We start from the raw sequence: 20,861 nt of genomic DNA on the forward strand, positions 1-20,861 counted from the left end.
TATTTTTTTTAATGAAATCCAAGAATTTTAAGAAGCTACGAAGTAAAATTTGAAAAATAAATACAAGAAATAAAAATAATAATAAGATGAAATTCAAATAATTCAAATAAGTTTAACAAATTTGAGAAATCGATAAATTCAAAAAAAAATATAAAATTCAAAAAACCATAGAAACTCTAGAAATTTTAAAAATCAATAAAATTAAGAACCTCAATAATTTAACAAAATTTATAACAAATGCAAAATTCAACAAATAAAATCAAAATGCATACTCAATGCATTAGCAAATGGTTTTGAACATGGATTTTACGATTTTTACAGATTTTGTGTGTGTTTATGAACAAACAATGTTCCAGGTACCGTGCCCTCCCCAGAGTCGGCGCCCCTGTCAGCGAGTACATACACAGAAAAAAAAAATCATGGTAATATTACATCTGGGAAGGGGTACATCTTTTATGTCAGAAAAAAGGTGTAATTTTACCTTTGGAAATGTGTAATTTTACCACATTTCTGGTGTAATGTCACTTTTTCAGCCTAAATTGAGGTAAAATTACATCATAAAAGAGGTAATATTCAACCTTCAAAAATTACACCTTCCAAATTTACATTATTTTTTTCTGTGTAATAAATTAAAATCTCTTCGCTTTGTGCGTGACTTGCCCAGTTGAATAACTACGGCACGTGCTAAAAAAATCGAGTTTTGCAGCAAGTTGATCTTTTCACTAATATTATGTTGTGCGCTGAAAAGTCAGTAAATGAACATTATTTCACGAGAGCTCACTGTACCGCAGAACCATGCCAGCACAAATACCACCACAAACAGTAAACAAGGGGAAAGCTACAGAGTGAAAGATACCAGCAGAGTGCAAGGAGAGCGAAAAAAAAACATCAATCACAAATGCTGCTGCTGCTGGCCATAAGTGAGGGTCGCCGTCGTTCCACTGGTGTGATTTTCTTCCCTGAACAATAAACCACAATAGAACACATAGTTGGCGATTTTGTGAGAACACAAAGAAGGAAACTGCCATCGTCGTCGTAGAACGAACGAGTGTAAAAAAATAGTTTAGAACCTCCTCGCGCAAATGTGTGCAGATTTGTGGTGTCTTGGTGCCTTGGCACAGCATCAACCATCAGCAGCAGCCAGTGAAGGGGAGAAAAATCAGCTATTCCAGTTACATCGCGAATGAGCCATAAGCAGTCTTTGGCAGCAGACCGAACGGAGCGGACAAGTGAATTCTCACACGGTGTTGTCAGCACACGGGCTTTGTACCAGCAGAAACCATCCTCACAATCGAGCGAAAACCTTCAAAACCGAAAAGATTAGCCAAGTGGAAAAAAAATAAAAACAAAGTTGTAGTGTTTAGTGCTGTACTAGCCTCTAGTGTCAGGAGTTCAGTGTTCAATCATGAGTGAAATGTCGTCCAGTCCCAGTGCCAGCGCCCGGATTAGCCTGGCCACGGACGAGAGTCACTTCAGCCTGGCCAGCCTCAACTCGACCGTCAGCCAGGACGAGTTCTTCCGGAACGTGAGGGAACACTCGGAGCTGGTTCTGAAACGGATGCAGGGTGAGTGACATGTACGGATGAGGGTGGTGGGAAAAACGGGGTGAAGAGGTCGTCGTCGTCGTCATCCGTCGCGCACAGATGGGACTTTCACTCTTTGTCGGGTTGGGCTTGGTTGGTTGATTGCTCGACTGGGTGGCAATGATCTTGGCAAACGTTCTTTACCCCCGCTTCGTTCGCTTCGTTCGGATATGGATTTTCTTTTATGCAAAACAGAACAGAACGATAGTGATTGGGAGTGACACTGCAACACATTTGAGTAGATTGTGGGATTGTGATTGTAACTTTTTTAGTTTCTACCGAAGTTTAAAAGTATTTTTTATGATTTTTATGCTCCGCTCTTTCCACTATGCATACCAACTGCAAAATTTTCCTTTATATTTTTATCATTTTCCCTGTGTTTAGAATACCATTTTGAACAATTTTTGTTACATTATTTGAAGTTGGTCAAAAATGCGGCAAAAACTAGTGAATTAAACTTTTTAGTTGGCAAACATTAACAAAGCATTAACTCAATGATTTTCTTTAAATTTATAATTTCTACTGTAAAATGGTTTTTGCAATTCCGTCGCGAAACTATTTACTTTTCCTGTCATTCTCGAACGACGAAACAGCCTACTTTTCTGTACCAAAAATAACAGAGTCAAATACCCTGTAACAATTTATAAAACAAATGCTAAAAAGTTCTACTTTTCAGCACTGAAATGGATTCTGAAAAGTTCAACTTGTTTGAAAAAGTTGTTCTTTTATTTGTTTTTAACTTAAACGATTCATTGACTCAATGCATGGACATTAGAGTGTAACAAAAATGACTTTTTGGCGGGCATTCAAGGGTTTGTTCCGGTGGGCATACTGTATGTATGTATGTATGATCCCCATACCCGCAGGCAACTTGGTCCTGGAACACATGTGAGCGCTAGGTGAACAATTCGATCATCTTTTACTCCATAATCTGTACACCCACGTGCATAAGTTTTTTTGCACGAATTTTATTGCTACAAACACCGGCACATAAATCAAAATCATTCCCTTTTTCCCTCCCCAAGTGCCGGAAATTTGTAGCGGGTGTAGGGACACTTTGCATAGACGCCCTTGTTCCCATCACGTCACTGAGGGTATGGAGCGACGAGAAATTAATAAGCATGCCCCCTCAGTCGAACCTTCATTAGAGAAGCAGGCAATCCACAACTCACAGCGAACGACCAAGGGAACACCCTACCGCGTATTTAATGGTAATTTGGCGTGGTTGTCTTGAGTGGTTTGAGCGAATGTTAGAATATTAGTGAGAGAGTTTTATGTTTTATAAAAAAGAACGGGCTCACCAAATAATGTATGCTTCAAGACAGCTTCATTTGAGTTCCGGGAGTTGTCCGATTTTATAAACTTGCGATCCGATGACCTCCCTTCAACAAACTTAAAAAAGCCAACCACGACGTTTTACTGGGATTGGTGACGTTGCCGACGGACTCCACCGTTCTCCGTCAAAGTGAACCGGATGAAGTTGCTGCTGCTGGACAATCTTGATTATGATGATTCTTTCCATTTGAAGCCGGGACGCTGCTTCGATATCTGCAACAAACTCCTTTTCGAAATTCCAGAAGGTTTTGTTCCAAATGCTCCGCTGGATACAACTGCTGAAGCGCTTGTCCGTGACCACCAAGTTTTCCACCGGATATTGCCAAAAAAGGGCAAAATTAAGTACTTTTTATATTTTTTGAAAGAAAATTTGAAGCACAAAATTGACAGCGAAAAATATTTCGATCCGCACACGCGCATGGTTTACTTCGATCTTCGGGTTTGTTCCGGTGGGCATACTAAGCCCAAATCCAAAATATGAGCTTGATTGGACGTAACAGGAGCTGGCGCTCCGCCCTTCAATTTTAAATGGGATTTAACCCGTAAAAAAAGATTTTTTCAAAAATGTAACTTTTTGAGGCATTTTGGCCACCAATGCGTTTACCAAAAACATCACTGGCGTGTTGGCCAGATCCTTGCGCATCTTTTGGTATATATTGACATTTGGAGCACCCTGGAGCTCGGTACAGGCCTTCAAAGTTTGGCATTTTTTCGAAAAATCGGCCCCGGCAAAATCAAATGGCGTCTAGGGCGTCGCGAGGCGCGACGCATATCTTTTTTGCCGGGGCCGATTTTTCGAAAAAATGCCAAACTTTGAAGGCCTGTACCGAGCTCCAGGGTGCTCCAAATGTCAATGTTATATATACCAAAAGATGCGCAAGGATCTGGCCAACACGCCAGTGATGTTTTTGGTAAACGCATTGGTGGCCAAAATGCCTCAAAAAGTTACATTTTTGAAAAAATCTTTTTTTACGGGTTAAATCCCATTTAAAATTGAAGGGCGGAGCGCCAGCTCCTGTTACGTCCAATCAAGCTCATATTTTGGATTTGGGCTTAGTATGCCCACCGGAACAAACCCTTGAATGCCCGCCAAAAAGTCATTTTTGTTACATCCTAATGGACATTTGTCCTATAATTCTATTAAAAGAGTGTTTTTCGGAGTTACAAAAAACGTTGTATGGAACTCTTTGCAAAACTTGATTTTTTGCATCACTCGTCGTATTTATCCAACGAGGTGAACCTCGTTGGATAAATGTGCGACTCGTGCTGAAAAAATCCTCTTTTTGCAACTTGTTGCATAAACTACTATTTTGGCGAATTGTAAATCGAAGCCGAGCAACTGGTTATAGATAAAAAATACTGGTATATAGATAAAAAATAATTTAAAAAACTACTAACTAAATGCTAGGTTTTAGTAGATTAGAACTATCTAACGCAAAATTTCCTATTAATTTCCTATTAAAATTTCCTATTATCTCCGCGGTTTATTTTTGTACAACCCAAATTTTTTTTTCGACAATTTTTATTTTTCCCGTGTTCAGGAGGTCATTTGAAGCAACTTTTGTTCTACGAAAAACTTTACTTCTCTTTTTAATGTTTTTCTGGATCATTTTTAGTATTTTAGTTTGCAATAATCGTGTTTATTGTTCATTTGTTTTTGGTATTATTTGGCCTATTCTACCACCTCCTATCAATACTTTTTGCCTATCTATTTTTTTCATGTTTTTACTTGTTTTCACATTTTCCGCTATAAAATGGCACTATTATCATTTAAATTATAAAAAATGTGTAAATGCATATTCTGGGACACTAGAAAAATGACTGCAAACTTTTTTTTTCACTTAAAACATAGGAAATGTTAGGAAAAAACACAGCCAAAATTGACCCCTTAAAAAAATACATTTTTTTAAACATTGGCAAAATCACATAAAACAAGTGGATTGGAACATAAATTTTCTAACATTTAAGGATTTTTTCTTTCCAATGTTTTTAAAAGATCACAAATTGGTTTAAAAAAATGATTTTTGCAATTCCGTCGTGAAACTACTTACTTTTCCTGTCATTCTTGAACGACGAAATAGCCTACTTTTCTGTACCAAAAATAACAGAATCGAATAGCAACACTTTTCAAAATAAATGCTGAAAAGTAACACTTTTCAACTTTTTTTTTGATTTAAGCGATTTATTGACAAAATACATGAAAATTTGACATAAAATTTTACTCAGTGTGTGTTTTTTGGAATTGCAAAAAATGTTGTATGGAACTCGTTGCAAAACTTGATTTTTTCAGCACTCTTCATATTTATCCAACTCGGTGAACCTCGTTGGATAAATGTACGACTCGTGCTGAAAAAATCCTCTTTTTGCAACTTGTTGCATAAACTACTATTTTGGCGAATTGTAAATCGAAGCCGAGCAACTGGTTTCATGCACTGCTTGCTACGGCAAATTTGCCCGATTTGTCCCTCAAAACTGATTTAAACTATATATTGGAACAAGCTGCCTGCTTAAATCATTAATTCATTCGTCCCCCAAAAACCGATTTAATCAATAGTTGTCGATTGGATACAATTTCTAAACGTTTGCCAAATTTGCCAAAGAGCCAAAAATTAGTGGTTTTTGAAATGTATTTGAAAACACTCAAAAAAATCCCTCAATATTTTTGGGGTTAAAACCATTGTTTAGTTTTCCCTTGAACTCCGCTTCTAGACAGCCTTACATCTATGAATTCGCAAAAAAATAAGCCGATTTTGAATTTACTAAAAGCATTGGACAGGGATCATGCGTAAACCACATGGCCTGCTAATTTGAAACCTTCAAATAAAAATAAATCAGAAAATAAATTAATTACGTTCTTTCAATCTTTAAAACATAAACGTACACCTATCAGTTGAAGCTTCTAAAATCACATGTTTTTTTTACGTTTTCAAACAAAAATAAAAAAATCAAAGCGGTTTTGTTTTAAAAAGCTTTTAATCGTGATTCCAATTTATTAAAATTAACATAACAAAAAAAGGACAAAAAAATATTCGTATCTTTTCTTGCATTTTTTATGATTCAAAAAACATTGAAATAAAATTAGGCCGCAGTATTGCAAATATTGAAAAAAAGTTTACATTCCACGACTGGTCAAGGGGTGGTTGCACATTTTTTGGCAAAAAGAATCGTTAATTCACAAATTAAAGGAAAATGAAAAAAAGTATTCAATTGAACGCACATGTATTTTGATTGATTTTGTAAAAATAGAAATAAGATTTTTTTTCAGCAATTAGGCTGGTACAAATATTTTTAAAAGTTTTTGTCACCCCCCCCGCTTCAAAATTGTCCCGAAAAATCAGGGGGCAAAAAAATATTTTTACAATAGACTTCAAAATTTCAATGAAAATTCAAGTGCAACCAGCTGAAATCAAATTAAAATACATTCTTCTGCGTTTAAAATCATTTTTAGCATGTTTGGGTTTATTAAAAAATATTAAGATTTTTTGAAAATTTTCGATGCAAAATCTTTTTTTTCGATACAATTTTTGTTTTTGTCAGATCTTAGATTTTTTGAAAACTAATGATTGCAAAACAACTGAACTAGTGTAAAATGCATTTTAAAACACTTTTTTCATTTAAATGTGAAGACTACACGGAGAGACCGGCCAGGGCAAATCTAAGAAAATCTTGGTTAATTTAACTAAAAGTATGGGTTAATTTTTTACACAGCTTTTTTTCAACAATCGATTGTTGATTTTGTTAACCCAAAATTGCTGACCACCAGTAACTAAAATTAACTAAAAAAATAGTTGGAATTGCCATTTTCGTTGGTTAAATGGCCGAAAAAATTCTAGCAGTCGACTGCTAGAATATTTTTTCAGAAAATTAACTAATTTTTTTGTTTTAAGCTGAAATATTGTGGAATATTCTGTAAAAACAGGCTGGGCCATACTTTTCAACTATTTTTCAACAATTTTTTCGTTTTATTAACTGAAATATTTTTGCATGCTGCAAATTATTAGTGAATTATAACAAAACATTTCTTAATTAAACATAATTTATGTTAGTGTCGATATATATTTTCTTTAATTATCTAACGATACAGGCCGGGCTGAATTTCTAGCTATAATTTTAACTAATGTCTTACTTAAATACAGAAAAACATTCGTGCATGTAGTCAATAATTAGCTATTGTTAGCAATATTTTTATTGAATTTGCAGTAAATTTTATAATAATGCCTCACAAATTAATGCTGGGTGTTTTTATATTCGCATTTATTCTGCCTAAAATTTTAACTTTTTGTACTAATTTGTTTTTTTTTTTTGCATGAAGTTATTAAATTACTGTTGAAAAGCATCAAAACAAAACTTTTTATTATCTGTTATTATAAAACATGTAAAGTTTGATTAAAGTTTGAAAAAAATACGTTGCATAAATCTAAAAAAATAATAATAAAACATATTACAAATTTTGTTAAACATATTTATAAAAGATGTTTAATTTCTCGTGAATTCCTTGAAGATATTTCACCAAGTAAGTTATTATGTTGTATAAAATTAAGTGTTGTATTCACTTACCATCACTGTGCAATCATCCGATAAGTCATCATCATCTACAACGGTCTCAGGTTTAGTTATTTTTCACACAGAATTTACACCAAAACGAACCATTTGCTGCAAATAGACATATAAAATTTATTAGTAATTTGATACAAAATCCTTAATTTTGTCTATAAACTGAATAAAGGATCGTAAATAAATGTAATTATAATGAGGAAAGAAGAAATATCAATAATGCTCCGTTTCATGAAAACAATATTTTGAGTTTTACTTACCAGTTTATTTAGCAGTCTTCTATTAACAGCATTTTTAAAATATTTCTATCTTCTTTTGTAGGATCTTTTATAAATTTTATTTTTTAGACATTTCCGATCATCTCATTTTAATTTTGATATTATGTGTACTCATTTCCATATATTTTATGGTTGATGATTCTGAAAAAAAATGGTTCATTAAAATTGTATCCATCGTAAGCACGAAGGTTTTTGATTATTCAGTTTTCTAATTAAAATCACAACAGATAAATTGTTATGTAAAAATAAATGCATACTTACTTAGATTAACCAACCTTTTGTTAAATTTGCCCGTGCAAGTATTGTCGTGCAAGAGTTCGCCCGCCTCTTCCTTTCACTGCCCTTCCCTTTCCTTAAAACATTGTCATGAAGTCCCCTCGCATCAGAGGTCCTCATTGCGAATGTCCTCGTCTTGTTCTTCATAGTTTATCACCTGCAAAGAAATCATCAACAAACTTACTCACCAATTGCACCTCCACAGTTGCAACAGTGTTCACTTCGATTTGCACTTCAACATTAGCCAAATAGTGTGATTTTCACCTTTCACATTCTCTCACTTGGGTCTCGTGGCGCAGGGGTAGCGGCTTCGGCTGCCGATCCCGATGATGCTATGAGACGCGGGTTCGATTCCCGCCTTATCCACTGAGCTTCTATCGGATGGTGAAGTAAAACGTCGGTCCCGGTTTCTCCTGTCTCGTCAGAGGCGCTGGAGCAGAAATCCCACGTTAGAGGAAGGCCATGCCCCGGGGGGCGTAGTGCCAATAGTTTCGTTTTTACATTCTCTCACTTCACAATTAACAACACAAACTCAACAAATCGACCGCTCTTGTTCGAATCCTGACTTCAAATGACAAACGTAAACAAACCCAAGTTCATCTTTTAAATAATCAACCAATTGATATTTACATTTAACCAAAAAAAATCTTGATTTTTCTAAAACCAAAGCTAACAGTCGAGCACGTTCATTCGAGTTCGGGAAATCTGTTAGCTTTTTGCCTTTAGCATTTTCAACAAACAGGTTATTAAATTATTACTGAATTTTGGTTGATTCAACTGAAAATTGGCCGTAACAAGTACGTTTTTGTGAAATTTACCAAAGTAAAATCAACAATTTTAATTGTTAAAATTTCTGGGCACAGTCTCTCCGTGTATGGCTTGTTATTTAAATTTTTATTTTTTTTTATTTTAAAAAAATAAAAAATGCATAAACCTAAACTTTACAGATTGGTTAAAGGGCTATTTTATATGATCGTTCAAAATGGGTTCGCGGGTCACAAAATATCGCCTCGCGGGCCACACACAGAAAAAAATCAATTCTCGAAACCGTGAAGTCAGTTCATGATTATGAGAACCACGAAGGAATAGATTCACGTTTATGGTGAGCAACTCTCTACGAAATCGGCCGATTTCGACCATTTTTATTTTTTGTATTTTTTGATTTGACTCAAACTTTGTGGGGGCCTTCCCTATGACCAAATATGCTATTTTGTGTCATTGGTTCACCCCTATAAGTCTCCATACAATTTTGGCAGCTGTCCATACAAAAATGGTATGTAAATATTCAAACAGCTGTAACTTTTGAGTGATTTTTGTGATCAATTTGGTGTCTTCGGCAAAGTTGTAGGTATTGTTGAGGACTATTGAGAAAAAAATAGGTACACGGAAAAAAAAATTGAGGATTTTTTTATCAACTTTTTTGTCACTAAAACTCAATTTCCCAAAATACGTATTTTTTGATTTTCGAGATTTTTTGATATGTTTTAGGGGACAAAAATCCGCAACTTTTGAGCCATAGAGAAACATGGTCAAAAATCTGCCGCCGAGTTATGAATTTTTGAAAAAATAGTGATTTTTGGAAAAAATCGAAGTTTCATGCAAAAACAAGTTTGACATTATTTTTTAATGCAAAATTGAATTTACAATCGAAAAGTACTTTACATATTTTTTGATAAAGGGCTCCGTTTTCTAGATATAGCCACCGAAAGTTTGATTTTAGCGAAATATTTGCAGTTTTTCAATTTTTAAAAATAGTGACCATGAGTGACCATTTCTAAAAATATTTTTTTTGAAAAGTTCAGAAAATTTGCTATAAAATTGTCTAAGAGACATTGAAGATTGGACCTTTGGTTGCTGAGATACAGCGGCTTAAAGAAAAAGAAACACGAAATTTGAAGTTTTCTAAGTCTCACCCAAACAGCCCACCATTTTCTAATGACGATATCTCAACAACCAATGGTCCGATTTTCAATGTTAATATATGAAACATTCGTGAAATTTTCTGATCTTTTCGAAAAAATGTTATGAAATTTTTAAATCAAGACTAGCATTTTAAATGGGCGTAATATTCAATGTTTGGCCCTTTTAAAATGTTAGTCTTGATTTTAAAATTTTCAAAATATTTTTTTCGAAGAGATCGGAAAATTTCACGATTGTTTCATGTATTAACATTGAAAATCAGACCATTAATTGCTGAGATATCGTCATTAGAAAATGGTGGGCTGTTTGGGTGAGACTAAGAAAACTTCAATTTTCGTGTTTTTTTTCTTTAAGCAGCTGTATCTCAGCAACCAGAGGTCCAATCTTCAATGTCTCTTAGACAATTTTATAGCAAATTTTCTGAACTTTTCAAAAAAAATATTTTTAGAAATGGTCACTCACGGTCACTATTTTTAAAAATTGAAAAACTGCAAATATTTCGCTAAAATCAATCTTTCGGTGGCTATATCTAGAAAACGGAGCCCTTTATCAAAAAATCTGTAAAGTACTTTTCGATTGCAAATTCAATTTTGTATTAAAAAATAATGTCAAACTTGTTTTTGCATGAAACTTCGATTTTTTTCAAAAATCACTATTTTTTCAAAAATTCATAACTCGGCGGCAGATTTTGACCATGTTTCTATGGCTCAAAAGTTGCGGATTTTTGTCCCCTAAAACATATCAAAAATCTCGAAAATCAAAAATACGTATTTTGGGAAATTGAGTTTTAGTAAAAAAGTTGATCAAAAATCTGCAATTTTTTTCCGTGTACCTATTTTTTCAAAAGTCCTCAACAATACCTACAACTTTGCCGAAGACACCAAATTGATCAAAAAATTCACTCAAAAGTTACAGCTGTTTGAATATTTACATACCATTTTTGTATGGACAGCTGCCAAAATTGTATGGAGACTTGTATGGGTGAACCAATGACACAAAATAGCATATTTGGGTATAGGGAAGGCCCCCACAAAGTTTGAGCCAAATCAAAAAATACAAATAAAATCCATTTCCGGTTTTGGTAGAGAATTGCTCTGGTGCAAATGCACCATACTCATGAATAAATTCCTTTGTGGATCTCACATTCGTGAACTTAATTAACGATTACGGGAATTGATTTTTTTCTGTGCATTTGGCCCGCGAGCCGTACTTTGGTCACCCCTGTTCTAACACGAGGAAAATAAAATTTCTTTAAAAATACTTAATAACTAAATATACTAAGCAGCGATGGAATAATCATCATCAATAGAAAATCTTTGAATGCTCATCAAGAGAAAAAAATCCAAAGGGAGCATGGCTATCCTCTCTCGCGCACGAAAGATCGGTAAAAAGAACCTAAAAAAGTCATCATCTTGATTATTCGGTGAAACATCTTTTTCACTACTACACTTGCAAGTGTAACGTCACACGTCGAAAAATGACCTTTCACATTTTGTAGATGGGCAATGTGTGTAAACAAAGTGAAATAAATATTTTTAAGTGGTGCTGAAAAGGAAATTCACAAAAAATCATCAGCAGATTGATTTTCTTGGAGAATTTCGGGAGCGATTTTCTTATGCGTGATTTGCCTCCTCTCTCTTTCGCGGTTGAAGAAAGTTCGCAAGCGAAATTGATTTTTTTGCGATTATTCCATCCCTGATACTTAGTAATTCTCGCATACTTTTAATAAAGATGGCTCAGACTTCGAATCCAGGTTCTCAACTTGCACCGAGCCCTGGTTCTTTGAAACTGGTTGCAAGGAGTCAATTTTAAATAGAAGAACATAATTATTTTGTTGTTGTTAAAGTTTGTCAAAAATAAGGACATTGCAGGCTGGGATTCCAGTAGAATCCAAATCAAAAGTTCTCCGATTTGGCTCAAAATGGAAAATAACAGTGTTGGAATTCGAGCGAGAAGAAGGAAAGCATTCCACGCTCGTGAACGAGGGAGAGAACTTGTAGAACTATTCTCTACTCGCTCGCGCTCGCATTTTCGTTCGCGTTCTCACTCTCGCCGCAAGCGAGAGAGAGGATTTTTTCTCGCGAGAGCGCGAGAGTACCAACACTGGAAATTAAGGATAAATCATAATATATTACAATAGCATTGGACATATTGTTTATTGCCCTCGACTTTAACTAAGAACGAGGGGATCTAATAAACTTTTTGCGGTACCGTGACATTGGAGGTGGGGGGTTGTGAGATTAAGTCATACAAAAATGCAGAAATGTTTATGACCCAATTTCATCTGTATATCGAAAAAAAAAAATTGGAACAATATTATTTTTAGGCTGCTATATACATTTTAAAAAAAGGTATTTGAAAGTATTCAAACCTTTTAACAAGTACAAAACATTGAAGATCTGACAACCCTACCAAAACCAAGGGGCTGAGCTAAATTTTGAACCTGCTGGTTTGACGTGGAATCGATGATTTTTTTTTGCGGTTACTCTCTGATCTATACATTATTTATAAATGTCTATGAAAAATATATTTAAATGATGACATTCGTAAAAAAAATCAATGTTCTTATAAATATTGAAAAAAGAGACGCACGTTATTCCAGCAAAGTAAAACAAATAAAACATTCTGCAAAAGGGCATCATCCTCCGTGTTCAAGTTCATGCAACCCAACCATAGAACACATCCCCCAAGCCCCCGTCCCGCAACGGAACAAAGATTCCCATCGTTTTGGCCGACCCGTGACCCGGCGTCGCAGTTAATTGCAGGAAATTTTAATTACTAATGCACGCCACCTAATCGGGTTTGTTCTTCCTTTCTCCGCCGACCCAACGCTATTTTCAGAATATCTACAAAACGAGAAGCTGTGCGACGTGATCTTGATCGCCGGGATAGACGGAAAGCGGTAAGTCCAATGTCAATGTGTGTAAATAGTATTTTCCCAAGAGTGAGCATAGTACGGCGGGTGCGTTGTCCTCTCCAGATGGAGCATGAGGGGGGATCCTGCTTTGTCTCTGTACGGGTTTGCGCGCGTACAAGAACCGGCACGCCGCCTGGTACTTGTAAGGGTTCTTGTGGCGTTGCTGGAACTTGTCTTTCCTTATAGGTTGCTTCGCTCCTTTTACGTTGAGGCGAGTCGTGGTTTTGGAAGTGGCGTATTTGAGAGATTTTCTCAATTTTCTATTAGTTGTATCAATTGACAACATTTGACAAAAAAGTGTTCAAGTTCATCAATATCTTCCTGCAACAATTCTCAGACCTTACTCAAGCCTTACCGTCTTACCATGTGCGCGAGAGTACCTCCTGTACAGAACCACGCCAATAAACAAGCGTCGTCAGACGAAACAAGTTTACAAACAAAGAAGCGCCCGTCCGGTGTGGGTAACAAACATGGTCCGCGGCGAAGAAGTCTACCGTCGTCTACTCGAAACTGTATACATTGAGGAAAGCGTGCCTGAGCGTCGTCGTCGTGATCGTTTTTTTTTAGTTTGCCGGACACAGTCAGTGCTCGTACGATTTGAAAAAATGATTTCTTTTAGTTGTTCAAATATGAAATAAATTAATTAAATAATTAATTCAATTATTTATATCGAAAAATGTCAAGGTTGATCTTTTCTATATTTTGCACTCATACTACTTTTACAGCTACTAATTTTACCTGTTAAATTCAAGCTCGAGTTTAATTTAAAACATATGAGAAAAAAAATTAACTAACTCATCAGCAACGGATTTTTAAATCGATTTTCCAGAAAAAAAAAAGATTTTGCCACTTTTGTTGATCAGCCAAGCGTCTCCATCAAAACTGATGAATGATGGGGGAGCATGATAAATAAACATTCGTCGAGTTTGTTAAACGGCCAATACAAACATTTTTGTGTTGTTTTTTATAACCGGACAAATAGCAAAGAAAGCGGAATAGATTCTTGGACCTTTTAGAAAAATACTCCAGATATTGCTTAATCTAACAAAACTGATACAATCCAGACTCGATTTTCCGAAGGCCTCGGAAAAATTTCACTCCGGCTTCTGAGTTAAGCCGACTCCGACTCCGGCTTTCCACAAATTGTTGACTCCGGCTCCGACTCCGACTCCGGCCTACCAACCTTAGCCGACCCCGACTCCAGCTTTCCAAAATTTGTTGACTCCGGCTCCGACTCCGACTCCGACACCTAATCTATCAAAGATACCCTGGTTTAATAATCTTCTCAAATAAATTCAAAAAAGCTTTAAAAAATAGTTACTTTGAACTATTTTTTAAAGCTTTTTTGAATTTATTTGAGAAGAAGTACATGGACATTGTGTGATCCAGGCATTTAAGGCATTTAACAAAAATTAGACTTGTTCAACGATATTATTTAAGGATCAACACTTTAAGAGTTTTGTAAAGAAATTGTAAACATTGGGGTAATCGATATATCTAATAAATTAAATGACTCGTATATGCAATGTTGCATATGCTAGGCATAAGGGCGCCGGTTTAACTGTATTTCAAAATTAGTTGCAACTTATTTTCGATATTTTTTGTCAGCTTGAAATGTTTTCAACACGACACTTTGATTTGTTTATATTTACATACAAAATGAGCATGTTGCGTTTCAAGTAGAAGATTGATATAATAGTTGATAATGTTGATAGTGAGCTTTCCAATCACAATAAAAATGCTTTGAAAATATCATGGAATCTGATAAATATCTTGAACCAAAAAATAAATTAAACAAAAAAAGGTCAACGTAGTGCACACAATTCAATAAATAAATTTAAAACATAAAAAATGGGATTTAACCTGAATTATAACAAATATTGAACAATAGATAAGTTCGTAAATTATATTAAATTTTTTGACAACTCTGACTCCAGCTCCGACTCCGGGTCTATCAGAAATTTACGACTCCGGCTCCGACTCCGACTTCAGCTCATACAATTTAGCCGAATCCGACTCCAGCTACTAGAGTTTTGATGACTCCGACTCCGACTCCAGGTCCCCAAAAAGACCCGACTCACACGACTCCGGCTCCGACTCCGACTCAACAGCCCTGGTCTTAATTTTTCAACAAATTTTTGATCTTTACAAAGCATTGGAAAGAAGAACTCTTCAAATTTTAGAAAATTTATGGGTTGGAAGTTTTACTTGTTTTATGTGACTTTGCCAATGTTTTTTTAAATGTCATTTTTTAGAGGTCGACTAAAGCACTGTTTTTTACTAACATTTCTTATATTTCAAGTAAAAAGAAGTATGCAGTAATTTTTCTAGTGACCCAGACTGCCTCTACGCATTTATTTACAATTTTAATGATAATGGTGCCATTTTATAGCACAAAATGTGAAAAACATGCAAACAAATGAAAAAGTTACTGTAAAAACATGAAAAAAAATAGATAGGCAAAACGTAATGATAGGAGGTGGTAAAGTAGGCCGAATATTACCAAAACAAACATAAACTATGCAAGATAAATGCAGATTAAAATACTAAAAATGAAACAACAAAAACATAAAACAAGATAAGTAAAGTTTTTTGTAGAACAAAAGTTGCTCAAAATGACCTCCTGAACACGGGAAAAATAAAAAATTTCGAAAAAAAATTTGCCAGTACAGGGTTAAATCCAAGACGGCGTCCACAATGGCGGTATATTGAAAACATGCATTTTCTAATTTAAAAGGCAATCAACCATTCAAATTTGACTAAAATGGGGTCGCAGAAGTCCAGACTCTGGACTGTACAATTAAGTTTTACTTCCTCTTATATTATTGATTGTGTATTGATTTCAGGTGATTTTTTTTTTCAAATAATGTTTGCTATTTAAAAATAATTTATGAAGGAAAAGCACCTCTGCAAAAATATTTTCGAAATTTCCTGCAATTGTCTGTTTTCGACTTTGTTGAGCAGTCTACTGGTTGCTTAGATACAGCCTCTTAAAACTTAAATTTTGTGAAAAAATAGTTTTTCTCAGTGTTTTTATTTAAATTGTCCTTATTTTCAACTTGCGACATCTCGGAAACTTAGAGGAAATATAATAAATAAATGAATAAAAATCGAAAAGAAATTCAAAAGGAGGGGGAAAACTTGAAATAAAATTTGCAATGACCTTAGGACCAGACATGCATCGGCACTAAGAGCTCTTCTTAACGGCTGTTTTAGATGGCATTTTCGTTCAAAGTTTAAATATGAATTATGTGTAGAAAACATTGGTTCATTGCAAAAACCCGATTTTAGCTATACATATTTTCATGTGACTGTGATCATAAGCTCTCAAGAACTTCTCAAAAGCTCTTTGAGTGCACTTAAAGGTTCTTACACATCTCACTTGATTTTCAACGGAATCTCTCCGGGTGTTCGGGAGCCTTGAATATTAGCTGGAAACCATCTACGCAAGATGCCTAGGACATTTATTAAAATAAAACAATCGCATTTTTTTTGCAACTCAACTGGTGAGTTCATAATAAATCGACCGTACCACCAGACGTTTCACTGTAGTAAATAACATGATCATTGGTCATCAGCTGTGATTGCGCGGCAAGTTTCGCAGACACGATCGCGATCCGAGTTCTACTATACCCAAGCGCAAACGGTTTGTTTATTCGAGACTTCGACATTTCCTGCATCTTTTTATGGAATTGGTACTGTTTCTAATGGGTTGATGCTTGAGTTTTTTTTTCGTAAAAAAACTATTTTTTTATACAAAAAATATCATCAACGCTCATTGACCATGCGATGTACACAGAGTTTACTCTTCTTGCAGCTCGATCCAGCGTCTGTTACATTATAACTCATTGTTGATGTTGAGTTATCATGTTTGGTATGTGAGCCGAACCAATTTATTGGCACACGTTAATGAGCCTCGCGAGTCACTCCGCATCTTCAATTGAGGACACGATTCGTGAGATTTTGTTGCTCTCCTCTTCTTATCTCTCAAAGTGAACTCATTTCAAAAATGTGATGATGTTGATCTTAAAATTGCTGTTTGACGTAAAATAAGAACTTTTCTTTAGAATGTTCCAACAAATGAAACGTTTCATTATTGAACTAAACCCCTTCACAACACAACAGTCGCGCTGTTGTTTGTCGTTCTATACACACGAATCTCACCCTCTGCACGCTCTGGTAATTGGTGGGTCAAGTGATGTGGCAGAATTGCTACGTTCTGTTTCGTCCCGCACCTAGTTAGTGCCGAGAGGTGCTGATTAAAGCGGGTCAAGATATGTATGATTTGCTTCCTGGACCGACCATATACGGTAGAAACGAGAAGCGGGGAAGACTGGTTTGATGGCAATCATTCGCTCACGAACCTGGTTGACTCATCCGTTTGGATGTGTTTTATACCGATTGCAAGAAAACCGTGTCAATTTATAGTCAAACAGAAGTGTTGTAAAGTATAACACAAATATAAATAAATAGAATCCCGTTTTGAAAGTCGCGCTGAAACTATAGCTGTAGATTGTAATGTACTTTAACTATTTTTTATGTCAAATTTCTAGAATTCCTGCCCACCGGTTAGTGCTATCCGCTTCTTCAGCCTACTTCAGTGCAATGTTCACCGGTCAGCTACGCGAAAGCCAACAGGAAGAAATCACCCTGCAGGAAGTCAGCGGAGAAGCGCTGCAACTGCTCATCCAGTACTGTTACACCGGTTCGATCGAACTGCGCGAAGATACCGTTGAGACGCTGCTTGCCACGGCTTGTTTGCTGCAGCTCAGCACGATCGTCAACGCGTGCTGCACCTTCCTAGCCCGCCAGCTGCATCCGTCCAACTGTCTCGGATTTTCGCTTTTTGCCGAACAGCAAGGTTGTACGGCCCTGCTGAAGATCGCATCCGCGTACACCTGCCAGCACTTTATGCAGGTCTGGAAGAACCAGGAATTCTTCCAACTGGACTCGTTCCAGCTATCGAATCTGCTCATGAGCGACGACCTAAACGTACCGAACGAACAGGAAGTGTTTCACGCCCTCATGGCCTGGATCCAGTTCGACCCGGACAACCGGAAAAAGTTCATCCCTGACCTGTTGGCCCTGGTGCGGTTACCGCTGCTGCAACCTTCGGTATGTTGTATCGAATTAAGTCGAGCTTAAGCTGCTAACATGATCCCATTGCAGTTCATCGTTGACCACGTAGAGGCGCTATGCGGAGCAAACGAGTGCCAACAGCTGGTGATGGAGGCGTTCAAGTGGCACCTAATACCGGGTCGACGGTCCCAGATTTCGACGCAACGGACACGGCCGCGAAAGTCGACCATCGGGAAGCTGCTGGCCGTCGGAGGGATGGATGGCCACAAGGGCGCGATAAGGTGAGGCATTTCGCAGTAATTCGATTTCATTCATACTAATTTTGTGCTTTTGTTTCGGGATCCAACAGCATAGAGAGCTACGAACCCCGGCTGGAAAAGTGGACCCTGCTGAAGAATATGCCAGCGCGGCGGCTCCAGTTTGGGGTGGCCGTTATGGACGATAAGCTGATTATTGTGGGCGGTCGCGACGGCCTGAAGACACTCAACACTGTGGAGTGTTTCGACCTGACCGCTATGACGTGGGGTTCGATTGTTCCGCCGATGGGGACGCCAAGGTCTGTGATTCAATTTGTTAGTTTGTAGAAGTTGATCAAATTGTTTTTATTTTTAGACATGGTCTTGGGGTGGCATTCTTGGAGGGACCGCTGTACGCAGTTGGTGGTCACGATGGGTGGTCCTACCTGGCCACGGTTGAGCGATGGGATCCTGCGTCACGAACCTGGAATTACGTGGCTCCGATGGCGTCGATGAGATCTACAGCCGGCGTGGCAGTGCTAGGCAGCCGGTTGTATGTTATCGGTAAGAATTTGACAGAGAGATGAGGTGATCTTGAGGTCATTTTGAACAATTTAGATCCGGAACAAAAATCTCAATTTTGACAGAAGTGGGTAGTAGCCTTCAACGATGGGAAGCATGTTTGGTTGCAAACTGTGTTGTCACGCCTACCTTGATCCTTTCTGCAGTAGCAGCAAGTGCTGCAAGAAGAGCTTGAAGAAATTGTCGAAGCTTTGAGGGATCGTATTATCAGGTATTATAAGTTCTGTAGCATTGTTCATAGTGGACGAATCTCTTCGACTTCTTCGGCAAAGTTGTTCCCTGAAACACGAACTTCAATATCATTAGGTTTTTGATTAATTCAACCAAAAATCGTTGACGTCCTCAAAAGTACCAAAAATCGCACCAATTAGTAGTAGCCTGATTGATATCTCACAAATTTGATTCGATTTTTTATTTTACCAGGTGGTCGCGACGGAAGCGTCTGCCATCGTACGGTAGAGTGTTACGATCCGCACACTAACAGGTGGACCCTGCGGGCCCCAATGAACAAACGACGTGGCGGCGTTGGAGTTGGTGTTCTCAATGGGTTCCTGTACGCACTGGGAGGTCATGACTGTCCGGCCAGCAATCCGGCGGTGTATCGAACCGAAACGGTAGAACGCTACGACCCAACGACGGACACGTGGACTTTGGTAAGATACGGAATGCAATTATTTTTGGAGAATATTTGTTAAGTCAGTCTTCCCTTCTAGATTGCATCGCTCAGCGTGGGTCGCGACGCGATCGGAGTGAGCGTGATCGGCGATTGGTTGATCGCGGTCGGCGGTTACGACGGAAACCAATATCTCAAGACGGTCGAGCAGTACGACACCGAGAGCAACGAGTGGCAGCAGATCGCACCGGTGAACTACAGTCGTGCTGGGGCGTGTGTGGTGGCGATCCCCAACAACGTGGCCACCCCCGGAACGGTACCTATCGCGGCCGCTGCGGCTTCATCCTCCATGGCCCTGGCACCGGTGAATGCTTCTCCATCAACCACAAACACTACAGTTTAGTACAGTTCCCCCATGGTCGCTAGCAATGCTGCTGCTGCTGCTGCTGCTGCTTTCCTAGGAGTGATTCTCCAGATAATCCGGCAACTCATGTGTGCGTGTGTTTACTACTATCCGTCTTATTACTAATACGCGGTGCAAATTCCCGGAGAATGCCCAAACCTTCCTCACAATTGTAACGAACAGCACTAACCCACAAATTTGTCCACCAGCACAATCAAGGTTTTCCAACCTAAATGCATGCACGATGATTATTAACAAGTAAGGTTTAAGAGCCTAGCGCATTAACTAAAGAATAGCCAACAAGTTCTGCTGCTTACAAAGCTGCCCCGGCCCGACTCAATCAACTGCCTTTTTGTGATTTGTGTTCTTCTTGTTTCCTTCTCTTTCGTCCTGTTTCATTTTCAGTACAGAGGAGGAGCCGGTTCCTCTCGTATCGGTAACAACTACTACTATAGACGCCAGTTTAGGATCTTTGATTACTACGTGTAAAACACACTCGCACCGAGCGCTGCCCACACCAGCGAAGATATCTAAAGACCCACACACCCATTTTCCGCCCTGTGATTCATATGTTTACTTTGTAAGGCTTGCCCAGTGATTATGATAAAATTCCTTCTTTTCCAAAGATTCGCAGCCATTTCCCCCCTCTATCTGTGATCGGCTCAACAGACTGTGGCTAAGTTGCAGGGAAAGCTGAAGTTTTTTTTTTCTCCCTCTTCCCTCACATCTGATTTATCCCTTAGTTTAGGTTCGGGACTAGTCTTCGCCCGGAAACGGGATGAGATTATGCGTGATAGTTTTTTTTTTCTCGTAAAGTATTCAACAACATTATGGCAGAAAGAAGCGACATTCTTGTGAAGTACGATTTAGATTTAGATTTAAGAGAGACGTGTGTAGCGTGGAGTAGCCAGGAAACGAGCGCGGAGATCGCTGACTTAGTCGCTTGCAGAATGACTATGCGATAGAGTACTACTTTTGATACTATTTATACCCGAATATACTGATGATCAATTAATAAACGAAGCTATTTTAGTATGAGATGAGCGTGTTTTAATGTTGATGACATAAGGCTAGTAAAAAACGCT

At 37.5% G+C, this 20,861-nt stretch overlaps 1 protein-coding gene across 2 annotated transcripts; it reads left to right on the top strand.

Annotated features, from left to right (window-relative positions):
* The first annotated feature begins 874 nt into the window (after positions 1-874).
* LOC6044750 (kelch-like protein 5) lies at positions 875-20,816 on the top strand. Of its 2 annotated transcripts, none has more exons than XM_001862178.2 (9): positions 875-1,565; positions 12,788-12,848; positions 17,417-17,978; positions 18,033-18,223; positions 18,292-18,498; positions 18,555-18,742; positions 19,184-19,413; positions 19,474-19,770; positions 20,182-20,816. In XM_001862178.2, the coding sequence occupies exons 1-9, from the start codon at positions 1,406-1,408 to the stop codon at positions 20,263-20,265; spliced, it is 1,980 nt and encodes a 659-aa protein (XP_001862213.2). In that variant the 5' UTR covers positions 875-1,405; the 3' UTR covers positions 20,266-20,816. The 2 variants fall into 2 exon arrangements, 1 of the variants encoding a protein (XP_001862213.2); XR_005278444.1 differs by having other exon boundaries at positions 876-1,565; positions 19,474-19,867.
* Positions 20,817-20,861: the final 45 nt, after the last annotated feature.

The sequence above is a fragment of the Culex quinquefasciatus genome, chromosome 3 (genome assembly GCF_015732765.1).
Source record: "Culex quinquefasciatus strain JHB chromosome 3, VPISU_Cqui_1.0_pri_paternal, whole genome shotgun sequence".
Lineage (NCBI taxonomy): Eukaryota > Metazoa > Arthropoda > Insecta > Diptera > Culicidae > Culex > Culex quinquefasciatus.

Bases quoted from the DNA above. Each gene is read 5' to 3' on its own strand.
- LOC6044750 (XM_001862178.2), top strand. From the start codon at position 1,406: ATGAGTGAAATGTCGTCCAGTCCCAGTGCCAGCGCCCGGATTAGCCTG. The intron at 1,566-12,787 runs GTGAGTGACATG...CGCTATTTTCAG, and splicing joins GGTTCTGAAACGGATGCAGG to AATATCTACAAAACGAGAAG. The intron at 17,979-18,032 runs GTATGTTGTATC...ATCCCATTGCAG, and splicing joins TACCGCTGCTGCAACCTTCG to TTCATCGTTGACCACGTAGA.